This window comes from Bos grunniens, chromosome 26 (genome assembly GCF_055505025.1).
Source record: "Bos grunniens cultivar Pamir isolate PY7600 chromosome 26, Bosgru_T2T1.0, whole genome shotgun sequence".
NCBI lineage: Eukaryota > Metazoa > Chordata > Mammalia > Artiodactyla > Bovidae > Bos > Bos grunniens.
In genome coordinates this window covers 42,156,739-42,178,930 of record NC_141190.1, presented here as the reverse complement: position 1 = coordinate 42,178,930, position 22,192 = coordinate 42,156,739, and the positions used below count along the sequence as shown (strand labels likewise).

Here is a 22,192-nt window from a genome sequence, read left to right as displayed (position 1 = left end):
TGGATCCTGCTGTACCTGAAGGTTGCCCTATGGCTCAGTATCCTCGACATGTAGGCCGAGGCACGAGCCCTAATTAAGAGAGTGTGAGTGGCCATCCTAATACTTGCAAACAAAAGCATTCTGAGTAACATATGGCACAACTCATAGGTAAAGCTTATCCATATCTCTGGCAATGAAGGCAACCGTCCAGATTAGATGAGGTAGTGACCTCAGAACCTGGACCCAAGAGGCCAAAACTGCATCCATGTCTGTGGACTGGAGTGTGGCATGCTGGTAATTTAGCAGGATCTTAATGTTGCTTACCATAGGCAGTTGTCGGATACCACCAATCTGCCGGGGAAACAAAGCAGGATTACAAAGAAGGTCGGTAGAATCAAGGTAGGTCTCGTTCCTATGACCAGGGACAGGACATTGGGACCTGGGGGGCTCCACCATCTGGGAAGAAGCCTTTTCTGAGAGTTTTTGTGAGCCCAGATCATGTCATCAAAGGTACACAGTCATCTAAGGAGGTGGCACAGCCCATAGAGCCATCAGCATGCCCTGCTGACTGGGTACTTCTTAGTAATAGCATCACCTAGACTCCATCTGGGGTAAAGGACAGGAAAAAGCTCTGTCCTCTCCATACACAGAAGTCTTGGTCCAGGAATACGTTCAAGCAGAAATGACCCCAGGACAGACCACCCTGTCATCCGAGCTCTGGGAGACACTGTGTAGCCACGAAGTCCTGAAATCTTGAGCCAGTCCAGAGGATGCCTGTCTTATGGCTCATCTGGAAGTGTCTTTGTGGTCCTGGGCAGGTATTGAGAGGTGGAAAACCTCCTCAGTTCCCTCCTGGGGCTACTTGTTGGGGCCCATGGGGCTGACTGCTGGGGAGAGGAGGTCCCGGGGTCAAGAGGGAGCAGGACTCACCTGGCACAACCGTGGACTGGGTCTGGGAAGCTGGGAAAGAGAGAAAGAAGGCAGGTCAGACACATAGTGCAGAAGGGGCTCCACAGGTGTAACGGGGGTGATGCTAAGCTGCAGACCAGGTGAGGGGTCAGTGCGTGCACCTGCTCTGCCATGGACGGCGGGGCCTCTGCCATCCTCAACCCTCAAAGATGCTCTCCTGAGAGGTCCCAGCAGACCAGCACCCCTTATTTCCAAAGTCAAGGTGATTGCCTCTGTGTCTTGATGACACACTGGATCCAGAGTCAATTGCCAGGCTCGCAGCTTTTATGGATCCACTGAGGAATGAGACAGGGTCCCAGCCCCAGGTCAAGTCCCATGTGTGATCTGTCAGGCTCGACCTTAGGGGATGACAAGGGGGTGCCTGGCAGGTCTTACAGGGGCCACCGCCCTGCTCACAGCAGTTCTGGTGTCTAGACCGTGCTTCCCGGTTCCTTGGAGGGGCCACGGTCCAGGACTCAGGAGGCAGAACCGGGGCCACTGGCATCCCCAGCCCATGATCTCTACTCAGAGACCTCCTGGCAGACCTGCGCTCTTTTGCCTCTGGTTTGCACTGGGGCATGGAGCGAAATGTCACTTTCCATTTGGTTTGTTGTTTTGGTAATTCTCAATCTACATACCCAGGGGCCAGACAAAAGCTAATATACTAAATAAGCAAAGCACTAGGAGGATTTCAAGGGAAAGGGAAATGTAGAGAGTGCTTCGTGAGGGGATCAGAATGTGAGCAAGAAACCAGCTCCAGAGAAGCGCACCCAGCATATTTGAGACCCACCTGAGCAGATGACGCTGGCATCCTCGCTGTGTCCGCAGTTGTGTGAATTCCAGGGGCTGTGGGAGCAGCTCCACAGGTAGGTCTCATGGCCTGAGCAGCCCACGTCGTCCAGGACAATGGGCCCTGAGCCCTGACCGAACCGGGCACCTCCTGGGGCTGAAATGGCCCAGCCACAGCCCAGCTGCCTGCAGACCACGTTGGCGTCGTTGGTGTCCCAGCTGTCGTCACACACGGTGCCCCAGGAGCCTCGGTACAGGACCTCCACCCGGCCCTGACACCTGTCACCTCCATTGACCAGCCTCAGGGCCAAACCCGATTCGGTTCCTAGAAGGAGACAGGAAAAGTCAGCCTCCTGTTTCTCCTGAAGGAAAAGGCACTGGGGCCTGAGATTCAGATTTCTTCCAGGGAAAGGCTGCTGAGGTCTAGGCAGTGAGTCCATAAGGACTGGACTGAGCGTGGTCCTCACTCTTTATCTCCGATGGCTGTGTGATAGAAGCCTTGACTGTGCACTGTGGACTAGCTTTGCAGGTTCTCTGATGGCATCCCCAAATTCAGCAATTCAGGCACTGAATCCTGTCTCAAGATGCAGGTGGTAGGAGGGAAGCCCACAGCCTGTGTGGGCAACCTACATCCGAGACCTCTGGGATAAAACGAGCCTCTGCAAAGGAGACCACTGACACAGCTTCCCATTCCCACCAAGGTGCCGAGTTCGGCCATTCACCCCTACGTGGGAACCCACTCCATCAGCCCAAGGTTATTCTGAAGACTTTTCTACTCAGTACGCATTCAGGTACTTTCACACACAAAGTGTAGCTTGAAGCTTTTTTTTTTTTTTTGCTTGAATCCTGAAATAACCTTGGAATTGCTGCATATCATTGGAGGACTTGGAGATGACTGGGGAGAAGGCACCTATTACCAGCAGGCTGTTCACAATCCCTCCAGGACTTGTCAGCTCAACATCAAGAACAAAAAGACTCTTTCCTCCTGTGGCAGGAGACTAGTGGCTGACAGGCGCCCCCTGGCCGGAAGCAACCTGACAGTGCAGCTCATAAACAAAACCAAGCAGAGGTCAGAAAAGTGCATGGGGACAAAGAGTATTGGAACTTCTGGATCCTGCTGTACCTGAAGGTTGCCCTATGGCTCAGTATCCTCGATATGTAGGCCGAGGCACGAGCCCTAATTAAGAGAGTGTGAGTGGCCATCCTAATACTTGCAAACAAAAGCATTCTGAGTAACATATGGCACAACTCATAGGTAAAGCTTATCCATATCTCTGGCAATGAAGGCAACCGTCCAGATTAGATGAGGTAGTGACCTCAGAACCTGGACCCAAGAGGCCAAAACTGCATCCATGTCTGTGGACTGGAGTGTGGCATGCTGGTAATTTAGCAGGATCTTAATGTTGCTTACCATAGGCAGTTGTCGGATACCACCAATCTGCCGGGGAAACAAAGCAGGATTACAAAGAAGGTCGGTAGAATCAAGGTAGGTCTCGTTCCTATGACCAGGGACAGGACAGTGGGACCTGAGGGGCTCCACCATCTGGGAAGAAGCTTTTTCTGAGAGTTTTTGTGAGCCCAGATCATGTCATCAAAGGTACACAGTCATCTAAGGAGGTGGCACAGCCCATAGAGCCATCAGCATGCCCTGCTGACTGGGTACTTCTTAGTAATAGCATCACCTAGACTCCATCTGGGGTAAAGGACAGGAAAAAGCTCTGTCCTCTCCATACACAGAAGTCTTGGTCCAGGAATACGTTCAAGCAGAAATGACCCCAGGACAGACCACCCTGTCATCCGAGCTCTGGGAGACACTGTGTAGCCACGAAGTCCTGAAATCTTGAGCCAGTCCAGAGGATGCCTGTCTTATGGCTCATCTGGAAGTGTCTTTGTGGTCCTGGGCAGGTATTGAGAGGTGGAAAACATCCTCAGTTCCCTCCTGGGGCTACTTGTTGGGGCCCATGGGGCTGACTGCTGGGGAGAGGACATCCTGGGGTCAAGAGGCAGCAGGACTCACCTGGCACAACCGTGGACTGGGTCTGGGCAGCTGGGGGCGAAAGAGGGCAGGTCAGACACATAGTGCAGAAGGGGCTCCATGGGGGCAAAGGGAGTGATGCTAAGCTCTAGAGCAGATGAGCTGCCAGTCCTTGCACCTGCTCTGCCATGGGAAGGGGTGGGCTCTGCCATCTTCAACCCTCCAAAGAGGCTCCTTCTGAGAAGTTCCAACAGACCAGCAGCTCTTATTTCCAATGTCAAGATAATTGACTCTGTGTCTTGATGACACAGTGGATGCAGAGCCAATCGTCAGGCTCACAGCTTTTATGGATCCACTGAGGCAGTGAGCCAGGGCTCCAGCTCCAGGTCAAGTCCTTTGTGTGATCTGTCAGGCTCGACCTTAGGGGATTTCAAGGCAGTGCCTGGCAGGTCACAGAGGGGCCACTGCCCTGCTCACAGCAGTCCGGGTGCCAGACTGTGCTTCCTAGTTCCTTGGAGGGGCCACAGTCAGGACTCAGGAGGAAGAACCGGGGCCACTGGCAGCCGCAGCCCATGCCCTCCGCTCAGAGACCTCCTGGCAGACCTGCGCTCTTTTGCCTCTGGTTTGCACTGGGGCATGGAGCGAAATGTCACTTTCCATGTGTTTTGGGTTTTTTGTTTTTTTTTTTGTAATTCTCAATCTACATACCCAAGGGCCAGACAAAAGCTAATATACTGAATAAGCAAAGCACTGGGAGGATTTCAAGGGAAAGGGAAATGTAGAGAGTGCTTCGCAAGGGGATCAGAATGTGAGCAAGAAACCACCTCCAGAGAAGCGCACCCAGCTTATTTGAGACCCACCTGAGCAGATGACGCTGGCGTCCTCGCTGTGTCCGCAGTTGTGTGTGTTCCAGGGGTTGTGGGAGCAGCTCCACAGGTAGGTCTCATGGCCTGAGCAGCCCACGTCGTCCAGGACAATGGGCCCTGAGCCCTGACCGAACCGGGCACCTCCTGGGGCTGAAATGGCCGAGCCACAGCCCAGCTGCCTGCAGACCACGTTGGCGTCGTTGGTGTCCCAGCTGTCGTCACACACGGTGCCCCAGGAGCCTCGGTACAGGACCTCCACCCGGCCCTGACACCTGTGTTCTCCGTTCACCAGCCTCAGGGCCAAACCCGATTCGGTTCCTGGAAGGAGACAGGAAAAGTCACTCTCTTTGTCTCCTGAAGGAAGGAGTCCTGATGTCTGAGTGAGATTTCGATATCTTCCAAGGAAAGAGACTGAGTCTAGTTCTTGTTCCTTATCGGGAGCTCTTGACTGAAGTCTGGCCATCATGGCTGACCCACCAGGGACTGTGTCAGGGAACCATGTCTGTGTGCTGAGCTATGCACATTCTCTGATTGGTTCCCCACAACTCCTGGAATTCAGGAGCAGAGCTCAGCCTTGGGATGCCAGAGGGAGAGGGTGCCCACGTCCTGCATCCCTAATGACCCCTGAGATGGACAGGAGCCCATGCATCAGGGTACCACCAGACACAGCTTCCCAGCCCCCCAAGGTGCCTCTTTCTGCTGCTCACCCAACTTGGGTCTCTACCTCACTTGACCCGAAATTGTTCTGAAGGCTTGCTTTCCACTGAACTCCATGTTGTTTTCAAACACAAAACTTAGCCTGGATATAAAATAAATCACAGACCCACAGCCTATCACCAGAGCACATGGAGATGATTGGGGGAATGGCACCTATTGCCAGCAGGCTGCTCGCAGTCTCTCCAGGACTTGTCAGTGGAAGGTCTAGAAAAGAGACTCTTTCTTCCTGTTGGGATGTAGACTTGGGCTGAACCCTGCCCCCATGGCAGGAAGGAAAGTTAGAGTGAAGCCCAAACACATAAAAAAGCAGAGGTATAAAAAGTGGCGAAGACAGCTAGTCCTGGAACCTCTGGATCCAGCTGTACCTGAAGACAGAATTATGACTAAACATCTTAGACAAGAAAGTAACTGGATCCTCGTCCGGCTGAAGTGAGTGTCAGCTGAAATCCTACCACTAGCAAGCTAAACCAGCCAAACGAATACATTCTCTAACGGATAGGTGAAGGTTATCCACAGATCTGATGAGTAAAGGGAATCCCCAACGTTGAATGAGGTGGTGAACACAGAGCCTTAATCCAAGATTTAGACACTGAACCCTGATAGTTTGGCAGTATCCAAGTGATGCTTACCATAATTAGTTGTCGGGTACCACCAGTCTGCAGGGGAAACAGAGCAGGATTACAAAGGTCGGTAGAATCAAGGTTGGTCTAGTTCCTATGCCTGGGATCAGGACAGCGGGATCTGAGAGGCTCCACAGTCCGGGGAGAAGAAGCCTTTTCTGAGAGTTTGCTGTGAGCCCAGATCATGTCATCAAAGGTACACACTCATCTAAAGAGGTGCAACAGCCCACAGAACAATCAGTATGCCCTGCTGACTGGGTACTTCTTGGTAATATAAACGCCTAGACTCGGCCATGGGTGGAGGACAGGAGAAAGCTCTGTCCTCTCCATACACAGAACTCTTGGTCCAGAGAATGCATTCAAGCAGAAAAGACCCTGGGACACATCACCCTGTCACCCAAAGCTCTGGGGAGACACTGTGTAGCCACAAAGTCCTGAAATCTTGAGCCAGTCCAGAGGATGCCTGAGTTATGGTTCATCTGGAAATGTCTATGTGCTCTAGAGTGACCAGGGCCGGTACTGAGAGGTGGAAAACCTCCACAGTCCCCTCCTGGGGCTGCTGGATGGGGGCCTGGGAGTGACTGTGGGGGAGGGGACATCCCGGAGTCAAGAGGCAGCAGGACTTACCTGGCACAACCGTGGACTGGGTCTGGGCACCTGGAGGGGAGAGAAGGGAGGTCAGACACAGTGCACAGAACGGGCTCCATGAGGGCAAAGGGGTGATGCTAAGATGCAGACCAGGTGAGGAGTCAGTGTGTGCACCTGCTCTGCCATGGACGGCGGGGCCTCTGCCATCCTCAACCCTCCAAAGATGCTCCTCCTGAGAGGTCCCGGCAGACTAGCATCCCTTATTTCCAACGTCAAGGTGATTGACTTTGTGTTGATGACACAGTGGACCTGGAGCCAATCGTCAGGCTCACAGCTTTTACGGATCCACTGAGGCAGTGAGACAGGTCTCCAGCTCCAGGTCAAGTCCCGTGTGTGATCTGTCAGGCTCAACCTTAGGGGATGACAACGTGGTGCCTGGCAGGTCACACAGGGGCCACTGCCCTGCTCTCGGCAGGCTGGGTGCCCAGACCGTGCTTCCCAGTTCCTAAGGTCCGGGACTCAGGAGGCAGAACCGGGGCCGCCAGCAGCCGGTGCCCTCTGCTCAGAGACCTCCTGGCAGACCTGCGCTCTTTTGCCTCTGGTTTGCACTGGGGCATGGAGTGAAAGGTTTAATGTCACTTTCAGTTTGTTTTTTTGTTGTTGTTCTAATTCCCATCTACATACCCAGGGGCCAGACAAAAGCTAATATACTAAATAAGCAAAGCACTGGGAGGATTTCAAGGGAAAGGGAAATGTAGAGAGTGCTTCGTGAGGGGATCAGAATGTGAGCAAGAAACCACCTCCAGAGAAGCGCACCCAGCATATTTGAGACCCACCTGAGCAGATGACGCTGGCATCCTCGCTGTGTCCGCAGTTGTGTGAATTCCAGGGGCTGTGGGAGCAGCTCCACAGGTAGGTCTCATAGCCTGAGCAGCCCACGTCGTCCAGGACAATGGGCCCTGAGCCCTGACCAAACCGGGCACCTCCTGGGGCTGAAATGGCCGAGCCACAGCCCAGCTGCCTGCAGACCACGTTGGCGTCGTTGGTGTCCCAGCTGTCGTCACACACGGTGCCCCAGGAGCCTCGGTACAGGACCTCCACCCGGCCCTGACACCTGTGTTCTCCGTTCACCAGCCTCAGGGCCAAACCCGATTCGGTCCCTAGAGGGCAGCACAGGGAACCACTTCATGTTTCTCTTGAGGTCACAGGACTAAGGCAGGTTCCACTCAGGGGACTTCTAATGGCTTTAGATCAAAGCAGTCCATCCTAAAGGAAATCAACCCTGAATATTGACTGGAAGGACCGATGCTGAAGCTGCAACTCCAGTGCTTTGGCCACCTAATGGAAAGAACTGCCTCATTGGAAAAGACCCTGATGCTGTGAAAGATTGAGGAGAGGACGAGAAGGGGTCAACAGAGGATGAGATGGTTGGATGGCATCACCAACTCAATGAACATGAGTTTGAGCAAGCTCGGGGAGATGGTGAAGGACAGGGAAGCCTGGCGTGCTGCCGTCCACTGGGTTGCAAAGAGTCTGACACGACTAAGGGAGTAAACAACAACAAATGGCTGCAGTTCCCTGGGCTGGGGGTCACCTTTGAACAAGGCTGTGAGTTAACCTTCATCACAAGGAAATAAACAGAGACTTTCTTCCCCCAGCCCAGACTACCAGGACCTCAGGCTCTCCTGGCTGTAACTCTCAGCTCTCCTACTGGAGGAGCCCCCAGGGTGGGTTACAGGACCTCTGCACCCCAAGCTAAAGGACCATGGTTCCTATAGAGTGAACAAAAATCAATGAGGCCCCATATGGACTCAGGTAGATCCCAGACAAGCTGGCATCCTCAACAGATTTCAATTGCCTCTCCAGGCTCTGTAGCCAGTGACCTTGAATCCTAGCTTGACCCGAGGTCAGCATGTATCAGTGAGGATAACATGGTGGGCATGGAGCACGGGGAACAGGACTCTCTTAGAGACAGAAAACCAAGCTCCATCTTGGATCTCCTTAGAGATGTCTCTGCAGGTTGATCCCTCCCCTATCTCAGAGTCAAGATCCGTGGAAGAGACACCCATTCAGTGAGGCCTTGTTCAGAGGACCTCCCTGTTTGAGAGCTAAGCAACCCCATCCCTTATGCCTTCTGCACCTCTTCTGTACCAGATATAGACCTCCGGGTGCAGCAGGGGAATGAGCCCACAAGGATCCCACATAACAAATGTTACCTTCTATTGGGTTCACTGTTGAGAGTTCCTCCGTGGCAAATATAACTGCAGAGTGGAGAGAAGGAAAGGTCATTGGGTTGTTGCTCTCCTCCAGGGAGGACTGGCCCTCAAGCTTGGCTCGGAAATGGGGCTGGAGGCAAAGATCCAGAAGCCCTGCCCACTGCCCCAAGGCTGTGTTCCTCCTGAAGCAGAAGGCAAATCTGTCTCTTTGCCAGCCCTCATTCAATGTTGGAGGCCACCAGGGACATTTTTGGTTCCTGTTACCACCTCCTATGCTTCCACAATCTCCATTCAAAAAAATCACCCTGTGGATGAATGGCCCAAATCTATTCACAAGACTAACTTGAAATGGGCTTCCCTGGTGGCTCAGCAGTAAAGAGTGTGCCTGCAATGCAGGAGACGCAGGAGACCTGGGTTCGATCCCTGGGTCGTGAAGATTCCCTGGAGGAGGGCATGGCAACTCACTCCAGTATTCTTGCCTGGAGAATCTCATAGAGAGAGGAGCCTGGCGTGCTACAGTCCTTGGGGTCACAAAGAGTCGGATACAACTGAAGCAACCGAACATGCATGCAAACTTCAAATACCAACTGCCTGTTTCTATGGTGCAAACATACTCTGAGATGACGACATCTACTGTCACTGAGGTATTCCCGAGGGTGGGCCCAACTAGGAGGAAAGATGTTCCCAAAGGTGCATCTCCAAAGCAAAGATACCTGCTGCAACGTGACTGCTTAGACAGAAATGCTCTCTTGGGGGACATATTCTTAGGTGGTGACTGGATTTCACAGCCACATCCTGTGCTTAGTGACATGTATGTGCACACAGCAGCCCACATAGTAAATGCCACAGGTTGCTCTGAGAGTGTGTGTGCTCAGTCGTGTCTGACTCTTTGCGACCCCGTGGACTGTAGCCCACCAGGCTCCTCTGTCCATGGAATCTTCCAGGCAAGAATACTGGAGCAGGTCACCATTTCCTATTCCAGGGGATCTTCCTGACCTAGGGATCGAACCCGTGTCTTCTGCATTAGCAGATGGACTCTTTATCACTGCGCCACCTGGGAAGCAGGAATAGTCAATCGGATGGCCTGTAGGCTTTTCCCAGGGTGCACTCTGGGGTTTTTTTAGCTCCAGCTACTGCTCTCTTCTGATCATTTCTGTGAATGGTCCCTGCAGAAATCCAGCTTCCACCTGTGCCTTTCTCCTGGAGGTCAATCACCAGAAACCTGCCCCTCAAGTCCCTCCCAGGCCATTCCTGGACCCTCAGGGCATGCTCTGAAAGGGCAGGGATTGGCCTCGACGCAGCCAGGACCCAATAGCAGGGTCAGCTGCCCTAAGTGAGCGCGTGAAAGATGCTAATGTACCAAAGTCGGCACAAAGGGTGTGTATGCTCACTGTGGAGAAGGAGGAGGGAGGATCCATTTAGAAAGAATCGTGGACAGAGCCAAAGAGACCTGTTCCGGGTTCAAATCCCTGCCCAGCCACTGGCCCACCACGTGATCTGAGATATAGAACTTGACAAGATACCTAAGGATGCCCTGGTTCCTCCATCTGCACAAAGGTAATTATCCTACTTACCTCAAAGTGCTGTTGGGAAGATTTCATAACAGTAGCACTTTCTATGTGCACTAGTTGAGCACTTACTCTGTGCCAGCCAGTCTTTTAAATGCTTTTTTTTAAAATATATATTAACTCATTCTTTGTAAGAAAATAATTTTGTGCAGGGTACAAAGCAAGTCCTTGGGAGATATTAACTGTGTTCGATAGAACTGGCATTCATGGCAAGAAGAGGCACTGATTCTACCCTCCTCCCACCACCTCCTGACTCCAAGCTGAAGCCAATCTCATGCAATGAATAACTGACAGGTAGAGAGAAGAAAGCTGAGTGCCGAAGAATTGATGCTTTTGAACTGTGGTGTTGGAGAAGACTCTTGAGAGTCCCTTGGACTGCAAGGAGATCCAACCAGTCCATTCTGAAGGAGATCAGTCCTGAATATTCATTGGAAGAACTGATGCTGAAACTGAAACTCCAATACTTTGGCTACCTGATGCGGAGAGCTGACTCATTTGAACAGACTCTGATGCTGGGAAAGATGGAAGGCAGGAGGAGAAGGGGACGACAGAGAATGAGATGATTGGATGGCATCACCAACTCAATGGACATGAGTTTGAGTAAATTCTGGGAGTTGGTGATGGACAGAGGCCTGGCATGCTGCAGTCCATGGGGTCGCGCAAAGCGTCAGACACAACTGAGTGACTGAACTGACTGACTGAGAGAGACGAAGGGAGAAGAAGGACACAGGGGACTTGTTGGGTGTGTGTCTAGGACACACCAAGGGTCTTGGCACCCCTGGACTCCTCCTGCTCCATCCTTGCATTCTAAACGCCAGGCCCTTTTCCTGTGGCCCAGGCTGCTCTCAACCTCAGTTCGCCGCATCCCTGGCCGACCCGGCCAACAAGCAAAGCTCCAGGGAAGGCAAGTGAACAAAAAATGTCTTACCATCATTTATAGTCTGGAAATTCCCCTGATCTAGAAAGAAATACAGATTCATCTTAGTCGGTTCTGCTGTTTCTAAATGACACGCGGTCACAGCAAAGGGCTTGAGGTCCACCTTACAATCACGCCAGGGGGCGCTGTGATTCAGTCTTGAGCTTGTGAGCCTGTGGCATTCTTGCTAAAAGCGTTTGGGGTTTTGGAATAGAACTTCAAACCAAATGGGCCGTTTGTTTTGAACTACTATGGGGCGTTCAGTAGCTTTAGACGTAATAAAGTACGTGTCTGTTTACCATGCCCCTAACACTAGTTAACAGTCCCATGCGATCTATGCTCAGAAACCACCCAGCTTATTTCATTCTCCTGAGTACTATCTTTTCTGCCGAGCAGACTGCATCGATCTCCAAGTCTGAGGATTTTGTGGATGGGAACCTTGTCTGAGCCCTCTCCATGGACTAAGCGGAGGATGTCCAGCCTAAGGGGATGGTAGAGACGGACAGGATGGCACAAAAAGGAGGCTGTAACAACAATTCAAGACGTGACCAAGGATTAGCATCCCGGAAACGTGTTCACGATCCTCTTCTGAATTCGCCTCCATCGTCTCCATGCAGATTTAGACAAGGACTTAGAAGGCAAATAAGAACTGCGTCTGGGTGGCAGCCGCCCACCTGCCTGCTCTTCACTCTTTTGCCCCCAAAGATGAACGCTGTTCTACCGCTAATGGCAGCTGACACTTCTGAACTCCATTGATCAGAAGTCCTTTTTTTGCCCTAGAGCTTCAGAAAATATGTCAAAGGTACAGTTTGGGAAATGGAACTTAGAGATAAGCCCCCATCAGGGAACTGTGATGCTTAGATAAAATATTAGGGTGGGGGTGAGGGTAGGGTGACTAAGTCAGCCTAAGTCTATATCTGTTCCCTCGAGTTCCTGGCACCAGTGCCAGGAATAACAGAAAAATGCTCTTCCTTCCTCCTCTGTCTGGCCAACTCTTACACCAGCCCTATACCTCCGTTTACCTGTGACTTCCACGGGGTGGCTCTCTCTGATGGCTTGAGCACAGGCCTCTTGCCAAGGACATCTCTCCCCAGCACCCATCATAGCTGTACTTGTAACTGTGTGCTCAGAGATTACTGTCTTTCTTTCCATAAAACCCTAAGTCGCTCCAGGGGCCTGTCCTGTTTAGAAGGATCCTGGTAGGACTCGCTCTTGACGGACAAGGTGGCATTGATGTTGAGCCCATTGTGAAAGATGTGTGAAAGTTCAATGTTAGCAACTCTCTTATGGAAAAGTCTTTACATCAACAAGCCAGACTTAACGATGTACCCAATAACCATTTGGGAAAATGTTTAAAAGCTGCATTTACTTGACATTAAGCAAAACGTAGACATTAAGAAAAAATAAGTTTAAAAAGGTAGCACTTAAAATATATGCATAGATCTCCTGTCATTTGCTTTGGAAATTCTTAGTCAAATCTTATAAGTACATTGCAAACATGAAAGCTTAATTCAATCCTGGGCCATGTAGCAGGCTTGATCAAAATGGGGTCTGCAGACCATCTTTATTTTCAGTTACATAAAAATTCAGATACCCAAGTCCCACCCCAGACCACCCAAATCCAAGTGTCTGGGGTGGGGAGGTGAATTCTAAGGACCTGCATTCAACCAAATACCCTAGTTGATTCTGATGTGCACTGAAGTTTGAGGTGAAGGCAAAACAAAATCAAAGAAAAAACTAACTGTGTAACCACAGTCCATTTGTCCTGCAGCTGAAAGAAGTTTCTATTGCCTTCGTATTTCCATGAAGGACGCAAATCACATTATTACCCAATCCTCATACCATTCACTAAGTTCCAGAGAGGCTGTGTGTATTCTTCAGATATAAATAGCTATATAGAATGATAAACTTTAAACCAAATACACCATACCATTTTCAAAATACTTACCATGTGTTCTGGGAGAATCTGACTCAGAAACTATAAAAGAATAAAAGAAAAATCAGACATGTGCATGTTTCATGCATAAGGACCCTAACCAAGAAATCCACCTTTGAGCCATTGCTTTTTTTATAGTTGACTCTCAATTGCAGATCTAGTGCAATGAGAGATCTAAGCTTGCTTCCAAAATGCCTGCAGGGTGAAAGTACACAAAGACTTGTTTTTTGTTTTTTTAAAAAGGAAGTCTACACTTATGCCATCTCTTCTTCCTTGCACACATACCCAAGGAGGCCCATTTTTAAAAGCTTAATCATGGCAGATGATGTTGAACATTTTCTAGCCTGGGAACCTGGAGTCATACTCCAGAGTTCTACATCATACTCAAGAATTTTACAAGTGTCATCTCAGCTCATCCTCATAGAACCCCATAGGGAAGCTGGCTTGAGTAGGTGACCCAGACCAACTGACCAGTAAGTGACAGCCGGACCTGTACTCAGATGGTTGCTCTTAACCATTTCGCTCTTCTACCTTCCAGTGTATATATATTTACCAATTGTATTATTTGTATTTGGCTCAAATCATAGTCTGTGCTTTTGCGCAAGCAGGTATGCTCATGCACACACAGGACTGCCATAAAAGAGGAATTAGGGAGCAGAAGCAGTTAGCACTTAGAGCACTGACTGAGGCCAGGGTACTCCTTATTCCCCCAAGACTTGTAGCAGTTCTAGAGAAGAAAAGGAATGTGATTCTCACCAGAGAGGCTCAGCTACATACGCTGCCCCACCACTGCCCCTGCCGCCCTGCTGGACACCCAGTGGGGCCGCCTGGGGGCCAGAGACCTTAGGAAAGGAGTGTGACCGGACAGACACGGCCTGGGGGCCGATCTCATGGTCAGGATGGAACCTCACGAGGAAGGAGCTAAGGGTCTAGGTGGACCCCATCAGAGGAAACCCTTCCTGTCCCACATCTAAAACCCAGCAGAATTCTCTGTGGCAGTCCCTCCTGAGTCCTTGGGGGTGGCCTTGGGCACCACAATTGCCCAGCCTATCTAGAGTTCAGGTAGACTTACCAGAGCTGAGTAACTCCCAGAAAGCACTTTCTGTGGTGTGTCTCGTTGCTGATGTTGCTGGAACTACAAAGAAAAACAGGCAGATGAGAGCTCTTCCAAAAACAAGCATTAAAGCCAGACTCACCCTCCCTCCCATCAGCTAATTCGAGCAGCAGAGGGAGTTGCATTGCTCTTTGCTTTGGAGGGTAGCTGGACCCATTATTCATTAACTCATTGATTCACTCAGGGAATATGGGCCTGTCTCTGACCACACAAGGGGCACGGAGGAGAGGGATCCATCACTGAAGGTAAGATGTAATCCTCTGGAGCTCAGAGGCCAATGGCAGCCAAACCTCGTGAGCATGATCAGTCGCTCAGTCGTGTCCAATTCTTTGTGACCCCATGGACTGTAGCCCGCCAGGCTCCTTGGTCCATGGGATTTCCCAGGCAAGAATATTGGAGTGGGTTGCCATGCCCTCCTCCAGGGGGTCTTCCTGACCCAGGGATTGAACCCGTGTCTCCTGCATCTCCTGCATAGGTATGCGGGTTCTTTATCACTGAGCCACCTGGGAAGCCCCTGGCAGCCAGACTTGCTAACCAGTAATTCTCCATTTTGGCCAATGAGGAACACAGTGGAGGGGAAATGGAAACCTCAAAAGAAGCAATTCCTGGGCTTGGAAGAAGGGCAGGAGGACTCCAGAGAGGACAGGATGTTTCAACAAGGCTTAGAAGAAGGCATAGATATATATCAAGAAAGAACAGGGTGAAAGTTGTTAAGTTGCCAGATGAAACTCAGAATGCCCAGTAAAATTTGAATTTCAGATAAACAATGAATTCTTCTTTAATGTAAGTATGTTCAAAATATTACATGGAATATGTATACTTAAAATTTTTATCTAAAATTTGAATTTAGCTGGATGTGTTATATTTTTGTTTACAATATCTGGCTACTCTCCAGTATTCTTGCCAGGGAAATTCCATGGGCAGAGGAGCCTGGCGGGCTACGGTCCATGGGAGATCCCAAAGAGTCAGACATAACTGAAGTGACTTAGCACTCACTAGATGGAAGGCATCCCAGCAGGGGCAGTAGACAAAAAGTTGTTTTAACTGTCCTTTAGGTAACTAACCCCCGAGCCGGATCCACTGAGCTCTCCATCCTTTCTGTAAACCTACTGACCTCTAGCGCTAGGGGGCTAATTTCTAGTACACTTGGCAACTTGCATTCCAACCAAGTTGTGTGATCAGTGAATGACAGATATGAGCCCTGAACCTGTTTATGTTGATTGTACTTGACACTAAAATAAATATTAAGTAAATTGATCAAATATGGTACAAATAGAAAGATGTCCTTCAAAAAAATAAGGCTGAATGCTTTGGAAATAAAACTAAGGTGCTCAAAAGAAATTGAGTGGGTTAGGCAGCAAAAAGGAGAAATATATTTAAAGCAATTGAACTTATACCCTTTGTTCATTCAGTCACTCAGTCATATCCCGCACTTTTGCAACCTCATGGACTGTACCTTGCCAAGCTCCTGTGCCCGTGGGATTTCCCAGGCAAGAATACTGGAGTGGGTTGCCATTTCCTACTCCAGGGGATCTTCCTGAGCCAGAGATCAAACTCTCATCTCCTATGTTGCCAGGCAGATTCTCTACCACTGAGCCACCTAGGAGGCTGCTTTGCAAAGGTCTTTCATTTCACACTCTACTTTAGAGAGACTAAAAATGAAAAGTTATAGATATGCCAAATGGGAGCAATTTATGCAAGAAAGGTGCTGCAGAACTGCAGAAGACCTCTGCTGAGAGAGAAGCCTACAGCAACAAATTGGCGAGTCAAAGTGTGTTTATAAGTTTTAAGATAAAAGGAAACATTTTAAATGTGTATCTATCATATTTTTTATTTTAAACAATATTTTTGAAGGAAAAAAACAACTCCCTGACCCAGTCACATTAGAAAAGGGTTCTTTTAGAACAATGGCTCTTAAAATGGTTCCATGAATCTTCAGTACCAACCAGCACCTGGGAATTTGTTTTTAAAAAATGCAAATTCTTAGGCCTCCCCCAGACTTAAGAATTTACCCTTGAGGTGATGCCCAACAATATGTATCCATTCCAGGTGATTCTGACACACATTAATGTTTGAAAACCACTGTCTACTGTGCAGCAGAAGTGTTTTGACAGAGTGGTAGGGAATAATGTATTCAACAATCACGCTCCTTGTAGAAAGTGAAGAGGAACAATGGGCTGTTGATGACGGTGAAAGAGAAGAGTAAGTTTCAAGCTGGCTTGAAACTCTGCATTAAAAAAACTAAGATCAAGGCATCCAGTCCCATCACTTCATGGCAAATAGAAGGGGCAAAAGTGGAAGCAGTGACAGATTTTATTTTCTTGGGCTCCAAAATCACTGCAGATGGTGACTGCAGCCGTGAAATTGAAAGACGTTTGCTCCTCGGAAGGAATGGCAAACTTGGACAGCAGGTTAAAAAGCAGAGACATCACTTTGCAGACAAAGGTCTGTAGAGTCAAAGCTATGGTTTTTCCAGTAGTTGTGTACAGATGTGAGAGTTGGACCATAAAGAAGACTGAGCGCTGAAGAACTGATGCTTTTGAACTGTGGTGCTGGAGAAGACTCCTGAGAATCCCTTGGACTCCAAAGAGAACAAACCAGTCAATCCTAGGGGAGATCAGCCCTGAATATTCATGTGAAGGACTGATGCTCCAATATTTTGGTCACCTGATACAAAGAGCTGACTATTGGAAAAGACCCTGCTGCTGGGAAAGACTGAAGGCAGGAGGAGAAGGGGGCAGCAGAGGGTGAGATGGTTAGATGGCATCCCTGATCCAATGGACATGAATCTGCGAAAACTCTGGGAGATAGTGGAGGACTGAGGAGCCTGGCGCACTGCAGTCCAAGGGGTGGCAAAGAGTTGGACATAACTTAGCAACTGAAAACAACAACAGCTGGATGCCTGACCCAGCAGGCAGGGGAATGTTGAGATGACACAGTGCTGCCTCTGGAAATTGGCTCTAGTGGACGAAACTTAGAGACAAACAGTTAGAGGACAGGGAACTGAGAGCTCCGATTGTGGGATGTCGGGAGTCCAGAAGAAGAGCTCACGGAATGGAACCAGGACTTCTGAGCAGAAGTGCACCGGGCAGAGGGGAAGATGTGGATGAAAACAGGCTCCAAGGAAGTAAAACACTATAAATAAACTTCCCTTGAGGAGCAACCCAGAAGAATGAAACTACCAACTCTGTGTAAAGCTTCTTGGCTGTCTCCTCAGATGAAGAGATGAATCGGGTTTCCGGATGGAAGGACTGAATATAGGACTATCAGTCGTTCTAAACTAATTCATAGGTTTGATATCATTTCCATCAAAAAGTTTCTCTTGGATTGGTCTTTAAAAAACAATTTTGAAGTTTATCAAGAAAAATAAATAGGCTAGAAATGACTGATAAGTTCTTGAAAAAGGAAAAAAAATCCTGCTGGGGAGAGGGAAGGGACAATGTGGGTTTGGGACTGGGGGTCTTGGCCACCTACGAACCTGGGAGACAGGAACCTCGAGTTCAAATTCTAGCTCTGCTGTTTATTTGGTCTCTAAACTTGGGCAAGCCATTTATTCTCACCCAGTCCTAGTTTCTTCATCTGCAAAAAGATAGTTATACTAACCTACTTCACAAGGTTATTGTGAAGACAGAGTTAGAAAACTATATCAGATGCTTAATTAATATAGTGTTTGCCATGTTGTCAGCATTCAAAAAATTATGATTAGCTCCAAAATATTCAAAATAAAGCTATAAAAATTAAAGCAAAATTTAAAATTTAAATTATTTTAGAATCATTTTAGATATTTACTTCACACCAGAAGGCAAAATAATTTTCAAAACCAAAGAACAGGATTTTATTAAACAAATGAAAACAGGAAACTAGTTAAATGTTTATTTTATTTTTGTGAAATGTCTAGATTTTAAATCAACAGGAAATTACAAAGAAAAATAGCAATAAATTTAATTATGTTAAAATATTTGTGCAGAAGGAAATCAAAATTTAAAGGCAAATAACAAATTGGGAAAATATTTGTCATCAATATAATGGACCAAGTGGAGAGAGTTTGTTCAATATAATGGACAGAGAGAGTTTCTATAAACCAACAAAGATGATACTAACTTTCACACAAAAAAATAGAGGATAAAAACAGACAGTTCAAGTAAAGGAATTCAAATGGCTTAAAATTTTTCACCTTCACTATAAAGCAAAGAAATGCAAATTAAAATAACTACATCAATTTTTATCCAACAATTCAGCCAAGAGTTTTGAATGGTAATATTCAGATTCAGCAAAGTTGTAGAAGATTGCATTCTCCTTTTTTACTATTGGAGAAAGAATTGGTAGATTGCTAGAAAAAATGTAACAGTATGCTTTAAAATCTTAAAATGATCAACTCTCTGACTCAGTAATTCCACATCTAAGAATCTAGCCAAAGGAAATCATAATTTACTTAATGTGGACAACGATGCATGAACAAACATGATCTTCACAGTATTATCTGTTATAATTACAGAAAGAATTGGAAAAAGGGTGGTAGAAATAGGAAGAGGTTGGTAAAAGGGCACAAACTTTCAGCCAGGTGATGAATAAGATCTTAGGATCTAATGTAAAACATGGGGACTACAGTTGATAAAACTGCATCTGTTATACATCTGAAATTTGCTAAGGGAGTAGAACTTAAATGTTCTCACCAAAATAAAAATAGACATGTGAGGTGATGGCTATGTTCTCAACTAGATGAGGGAGAATCTTTCCACCACGCATATGCATATCAAATCACCATAAGGTGCTCTTTAAATATCCTGTACATTTCTTGGCCATTCATACCTCAATAAAGCGAAAATTTTTTTGAAAGAATAAAACTTGAAAAAAAAAAACTTCAATCTCCCAAAATCATGAATGCATGTTAAAATGTTCAGAATACAAACTATAGAAAAACTGTATGTTAAATGCTATCCTTTAGGGACTTCCCTGGCTGTCAAGTGGTTAAGACTCTGAGCCTCCACTGCAGGGGACATGGATTTGATTCCTGGTCAGGGAACTAGATTTGGCATGCCACTCGGCGGGTGGGGGGGTGCAGCGGCGTGGGGAGCGGGGAATGATATCACTTCCATACACATGTAATTGGAAAGAAATACGTATTTTAATAAAGCCAATCTCAGGTGATAGGACGAGGTGTGTTTTTATCTTTGCTGTGTTTCTCTGGTTCCTATACTCTCCACCCTAACTGTGCATTAAAAGCTGTGGTTTGAGGCTGAATGCGGGAGATGTGGTGGCAGGTGATTTAGGAGGCAAATTCTTTTAGGTTCAGGAGGAAGTGTGGTTGTAGGCTAAAGGAAAAGAACAAGGATGAAAGAAAAAGAAGATAAGGAAAAAAAAATGAAGCTAAGGATAAAGCAGAGAGGGAGGAAGAGGAAAGAGAAGGAGGGGAGAGAAGGGGACGTGTAGGGAGGGAGATAAGCTGCTCTTATCTCTTGGCAATTACAGCTTTCCCAGCGTTGAGCTAACTGTGCTACCTGCAGTATCTCGTTTTATCCTCAGGATATCCTTTATCAGATTATTACAGTGTCAGATTATTACACAGTCTACTTTATGGAAGGGAAACCCAAGGCTTAGGGACGTGAAACAGCTTGTCAAAGGTCACACAGCGCTGACAGTGAAACTGATGCCAGAAGTCAAGGGCACTGACCCCAGAGTAAATGTGCTCATAGCTCAGCTCCACCGCTTCCCAAGATTCAAGTGCAAACGAGATTCCGTTTCAACTTGTCAGAAAGCAAAGCATTCTGAAATAATAATCTTTAGTGATGGAGAGTTTGTGGTCAGCATTGCCCCTGACAGCACTGGGGTTGGTGGAGTTTGGGGTGGTAACAGCATGGAAGGACATAAGTGCAGTCATTGGGCAGCAATTGGGCCATTTCTAGGGAGGAATTTGAGGCACAGGGAGGGTGTGTCTTCTAATTATTACCTCCCAGCAATGGACAGGTATTTGGGATTCAGTGTCAGGTTGCCTATCTCAGGACAAGGGGAGTCTGGTCACTGTAGTCCTCTTTCCCTTCCAACCCAGCTCTGGGGACTCAAAGAATAGCTGGTCCACCCTCCATCCCTGCCCTTCCCTCCTCAAGAGCCCAGCTCATATGCTGCACTCCATGCTCAGTGGTCACGAGTATCCGCTGGGAAGCAACATTCCTGGCTTTCCTGTGAATGACCCCATTATCTACCTGGTGATGCTCTGTCCCCACCTCCTCCATGCCACAGCATTGCATGGGTTTAGGGCAGCCAAGAGTGGAGAAGAGATTTGTAGGATACTGTATGGTATCACTTACATACAGTTTTAAAACAACACAAATGAATACACATGCAAAAGAGAAACAAACTCAGATTTAGGGGCTTCACTGGTGGCTCACTGATAAAGAATCTGCCCGCCAATGCAGGAGATGTGGGTTCGATCCTAGGTCAGGATGATCCCCTGGAGGAGGAAATGGCAACCCACTCCAGCATTCTTGCCTGGAGATTCCGACAGACGTGGGAGCCTGGCAGGCTGCAGTCCATAGGGTCGCAAAGAATCAGACACGACTTAGCACCTATACAGATTGCTCCTGATATGGGGTCTTGTTTAGTTACTAAGTCATGTCCGACTCTTTTTGCCACCCCATTGGACTGTAGCCTGCTGGGCTCCTCTGTCCATGGGATTTCCCAGGCAAGAATGCTGGAGAGGGCAGCCATTTCCTACTCCAGGGGCTCTTTCAGAACCAAGGATTGAACCCGTGTTTCCTGCGTCTGCAGGCAGATTCTTTACCACTAAGCCACCTGGGAAGCCCCAGTATGGTGTCTGGATCCCTTTAAACTATACATAAGGATGAGAAATACTTTTCAGGACCTGGCCCAGGGCACAGAGAATGGCTCAGGAAGGGTCCTCCTGCCCCTCCATTACGGCCAGCAGGAGCCTCTGCTAGGCTCTAAGGGATGCATGCTGTTGTACTAAGTGAGCCAGACACGGTTCTTGCCCTCCAGGGTCTCCCTGCATAGCAGGATCTCTAGAAAAATCCATAGAGTTAAGATGCTATCGGAGAATAAGAGTGGCAAGCATCGGATGACACATGGTTTGTGAGTGTGTGTGGTTGTGTGTTGAGCGTACACGTCAGGGTTCCTGGATGGGACAATGCCCATGGTATTTAAAAAAGAGCAGCTAGATTTAGCCAGAGCTGAGGAGGTGGGGAGGGGAAGAATAAGACTGTGTTCCAGGTGGAGGCAACAGCGTGAGAGCAGTCACCACAGCAAGAGGCAGCTCCTGAGGGTGTAAGGTGGCCGGGACAGAAGTGCTCTGCACTGTAAGACATCCTGCTGGAAAGCATCCTGCTGGAAAAGGGGCAGAACAAATAAAATCATGGGGTGGAAACAGCAGGGGACAGGTTGAAACTGAAACCCTGGTGGGGGTTGTCAAGCCAGCTGTGGAGAGACCTGAGGCTGGAAGCAAGGGTCCTGAGTGCCTGGCTGAGACTCAGGCTCTGGGCGTGGCCTTGGACTTCCTCTTCATTCTGGAACATACCACACCTAGATTGGGCTGAGTGACCTAACACCCAGAGGGTAGCTTGTGCAGTAAAGACAAGTTGCAGCGAAGACAGCTGATGAGGGAATAATTAGACATCTGTGGGACCTATTTAAAAGATAACAGAAGTGCCTACCCCAGCCCAGTGTCAGCCACCTAAGGACATCTTACAATTTCCTCCTTCTTTTTAATGTGTTAATTATTGCCCAAATCCCTGATAAACTGTGAAAAGGGGAAGTACAAGCATTAACTAATCGTAAGCAATTATTACTTTCTCATTTTGACCTTGAAGAAATGAGACCAGGGAAGTTGAGTTTAAAAAAAAAAAAAAAGATTATTTTGAAATAAGTTTCCAGAAAAGTTGCAGAAAATACAGTTTCCATATCCTCTTACCCAATTTTCCTTCATGATAACATCTCCTATGACCAAGCT

General features: G+C 48.1%; 1 protein-coding gene across 15 annotated transcripts in view; it reads right to left on the bottom strand.

Moving 5' to 3' along the window:
- DMBT1 (deleted in malignant brain tumors 1) overlaps positions 1 to 22,192 on the bottom strand; it is a 64,497-nt gene that overhangs the window by 39,690 nt on the left and 2,615 nt on the right. For 8 of the 15 annotated variants that reach the window (XM_086378018.1, XM_086378028.1, XM_086378022.1 and 5 more), the window contains exons 2-14: positions 14,191 to 14,253; positions 13,131 to 13,160; positions 11,195 to 11,224; positions 8,699 to 8,743; positions 7,319 to 7,642; positions 6,522 to 6,551; positions 5,904 to 5,930; positions 4,552 to 4,875; positions 3,734 to 3,763; positions 3,128 to 3,154; positions 1,718 to 2,041; positions 910 to 939; positions 304 to 330 (exon numbers count right to left, since the gene is read on the bottom strand). In XM_086378018.1, the coding sequence (XP_086234144.1) occupies positions 304 to 330; positions 910 to 939; positions 1,718 to 2,041; positions 3,128 to 3,154; positions 3,734 to 3,763; positions 4,552 to 4,875; positions 5,904 to 5,930; positions 6,522 to 6,551; positions 7,319 to 7,642; positions 8,699 to 8,743; positions 11,195 to 11,224; positions 13,131 to 13,160; positions 14,191 to 14,253 (1,311 nt within the window). The remainder of the gene's footprint in view (positions 1 to 303; positions 331 to 909; positions 940 to 1,717; positions 2,042 to 3,127; positions 3,155 to 3,733; positions 3,764 to 4,551; positions 4,876 to 5,903; positions 5,931 to 6,521; positions 6,552 to 7,318; positions 7,643 to 8,698; positions 8,744 to 11,194; positions 11,225 to 13,130; positions 13,161 to 14,190; positions 14,254 to 22,192) is intronic. The other 7 variants (XM_086378031.1, XM_086378032.1, XM_086378019.1 and 4 more) reach the window with 6 other exon arrangements.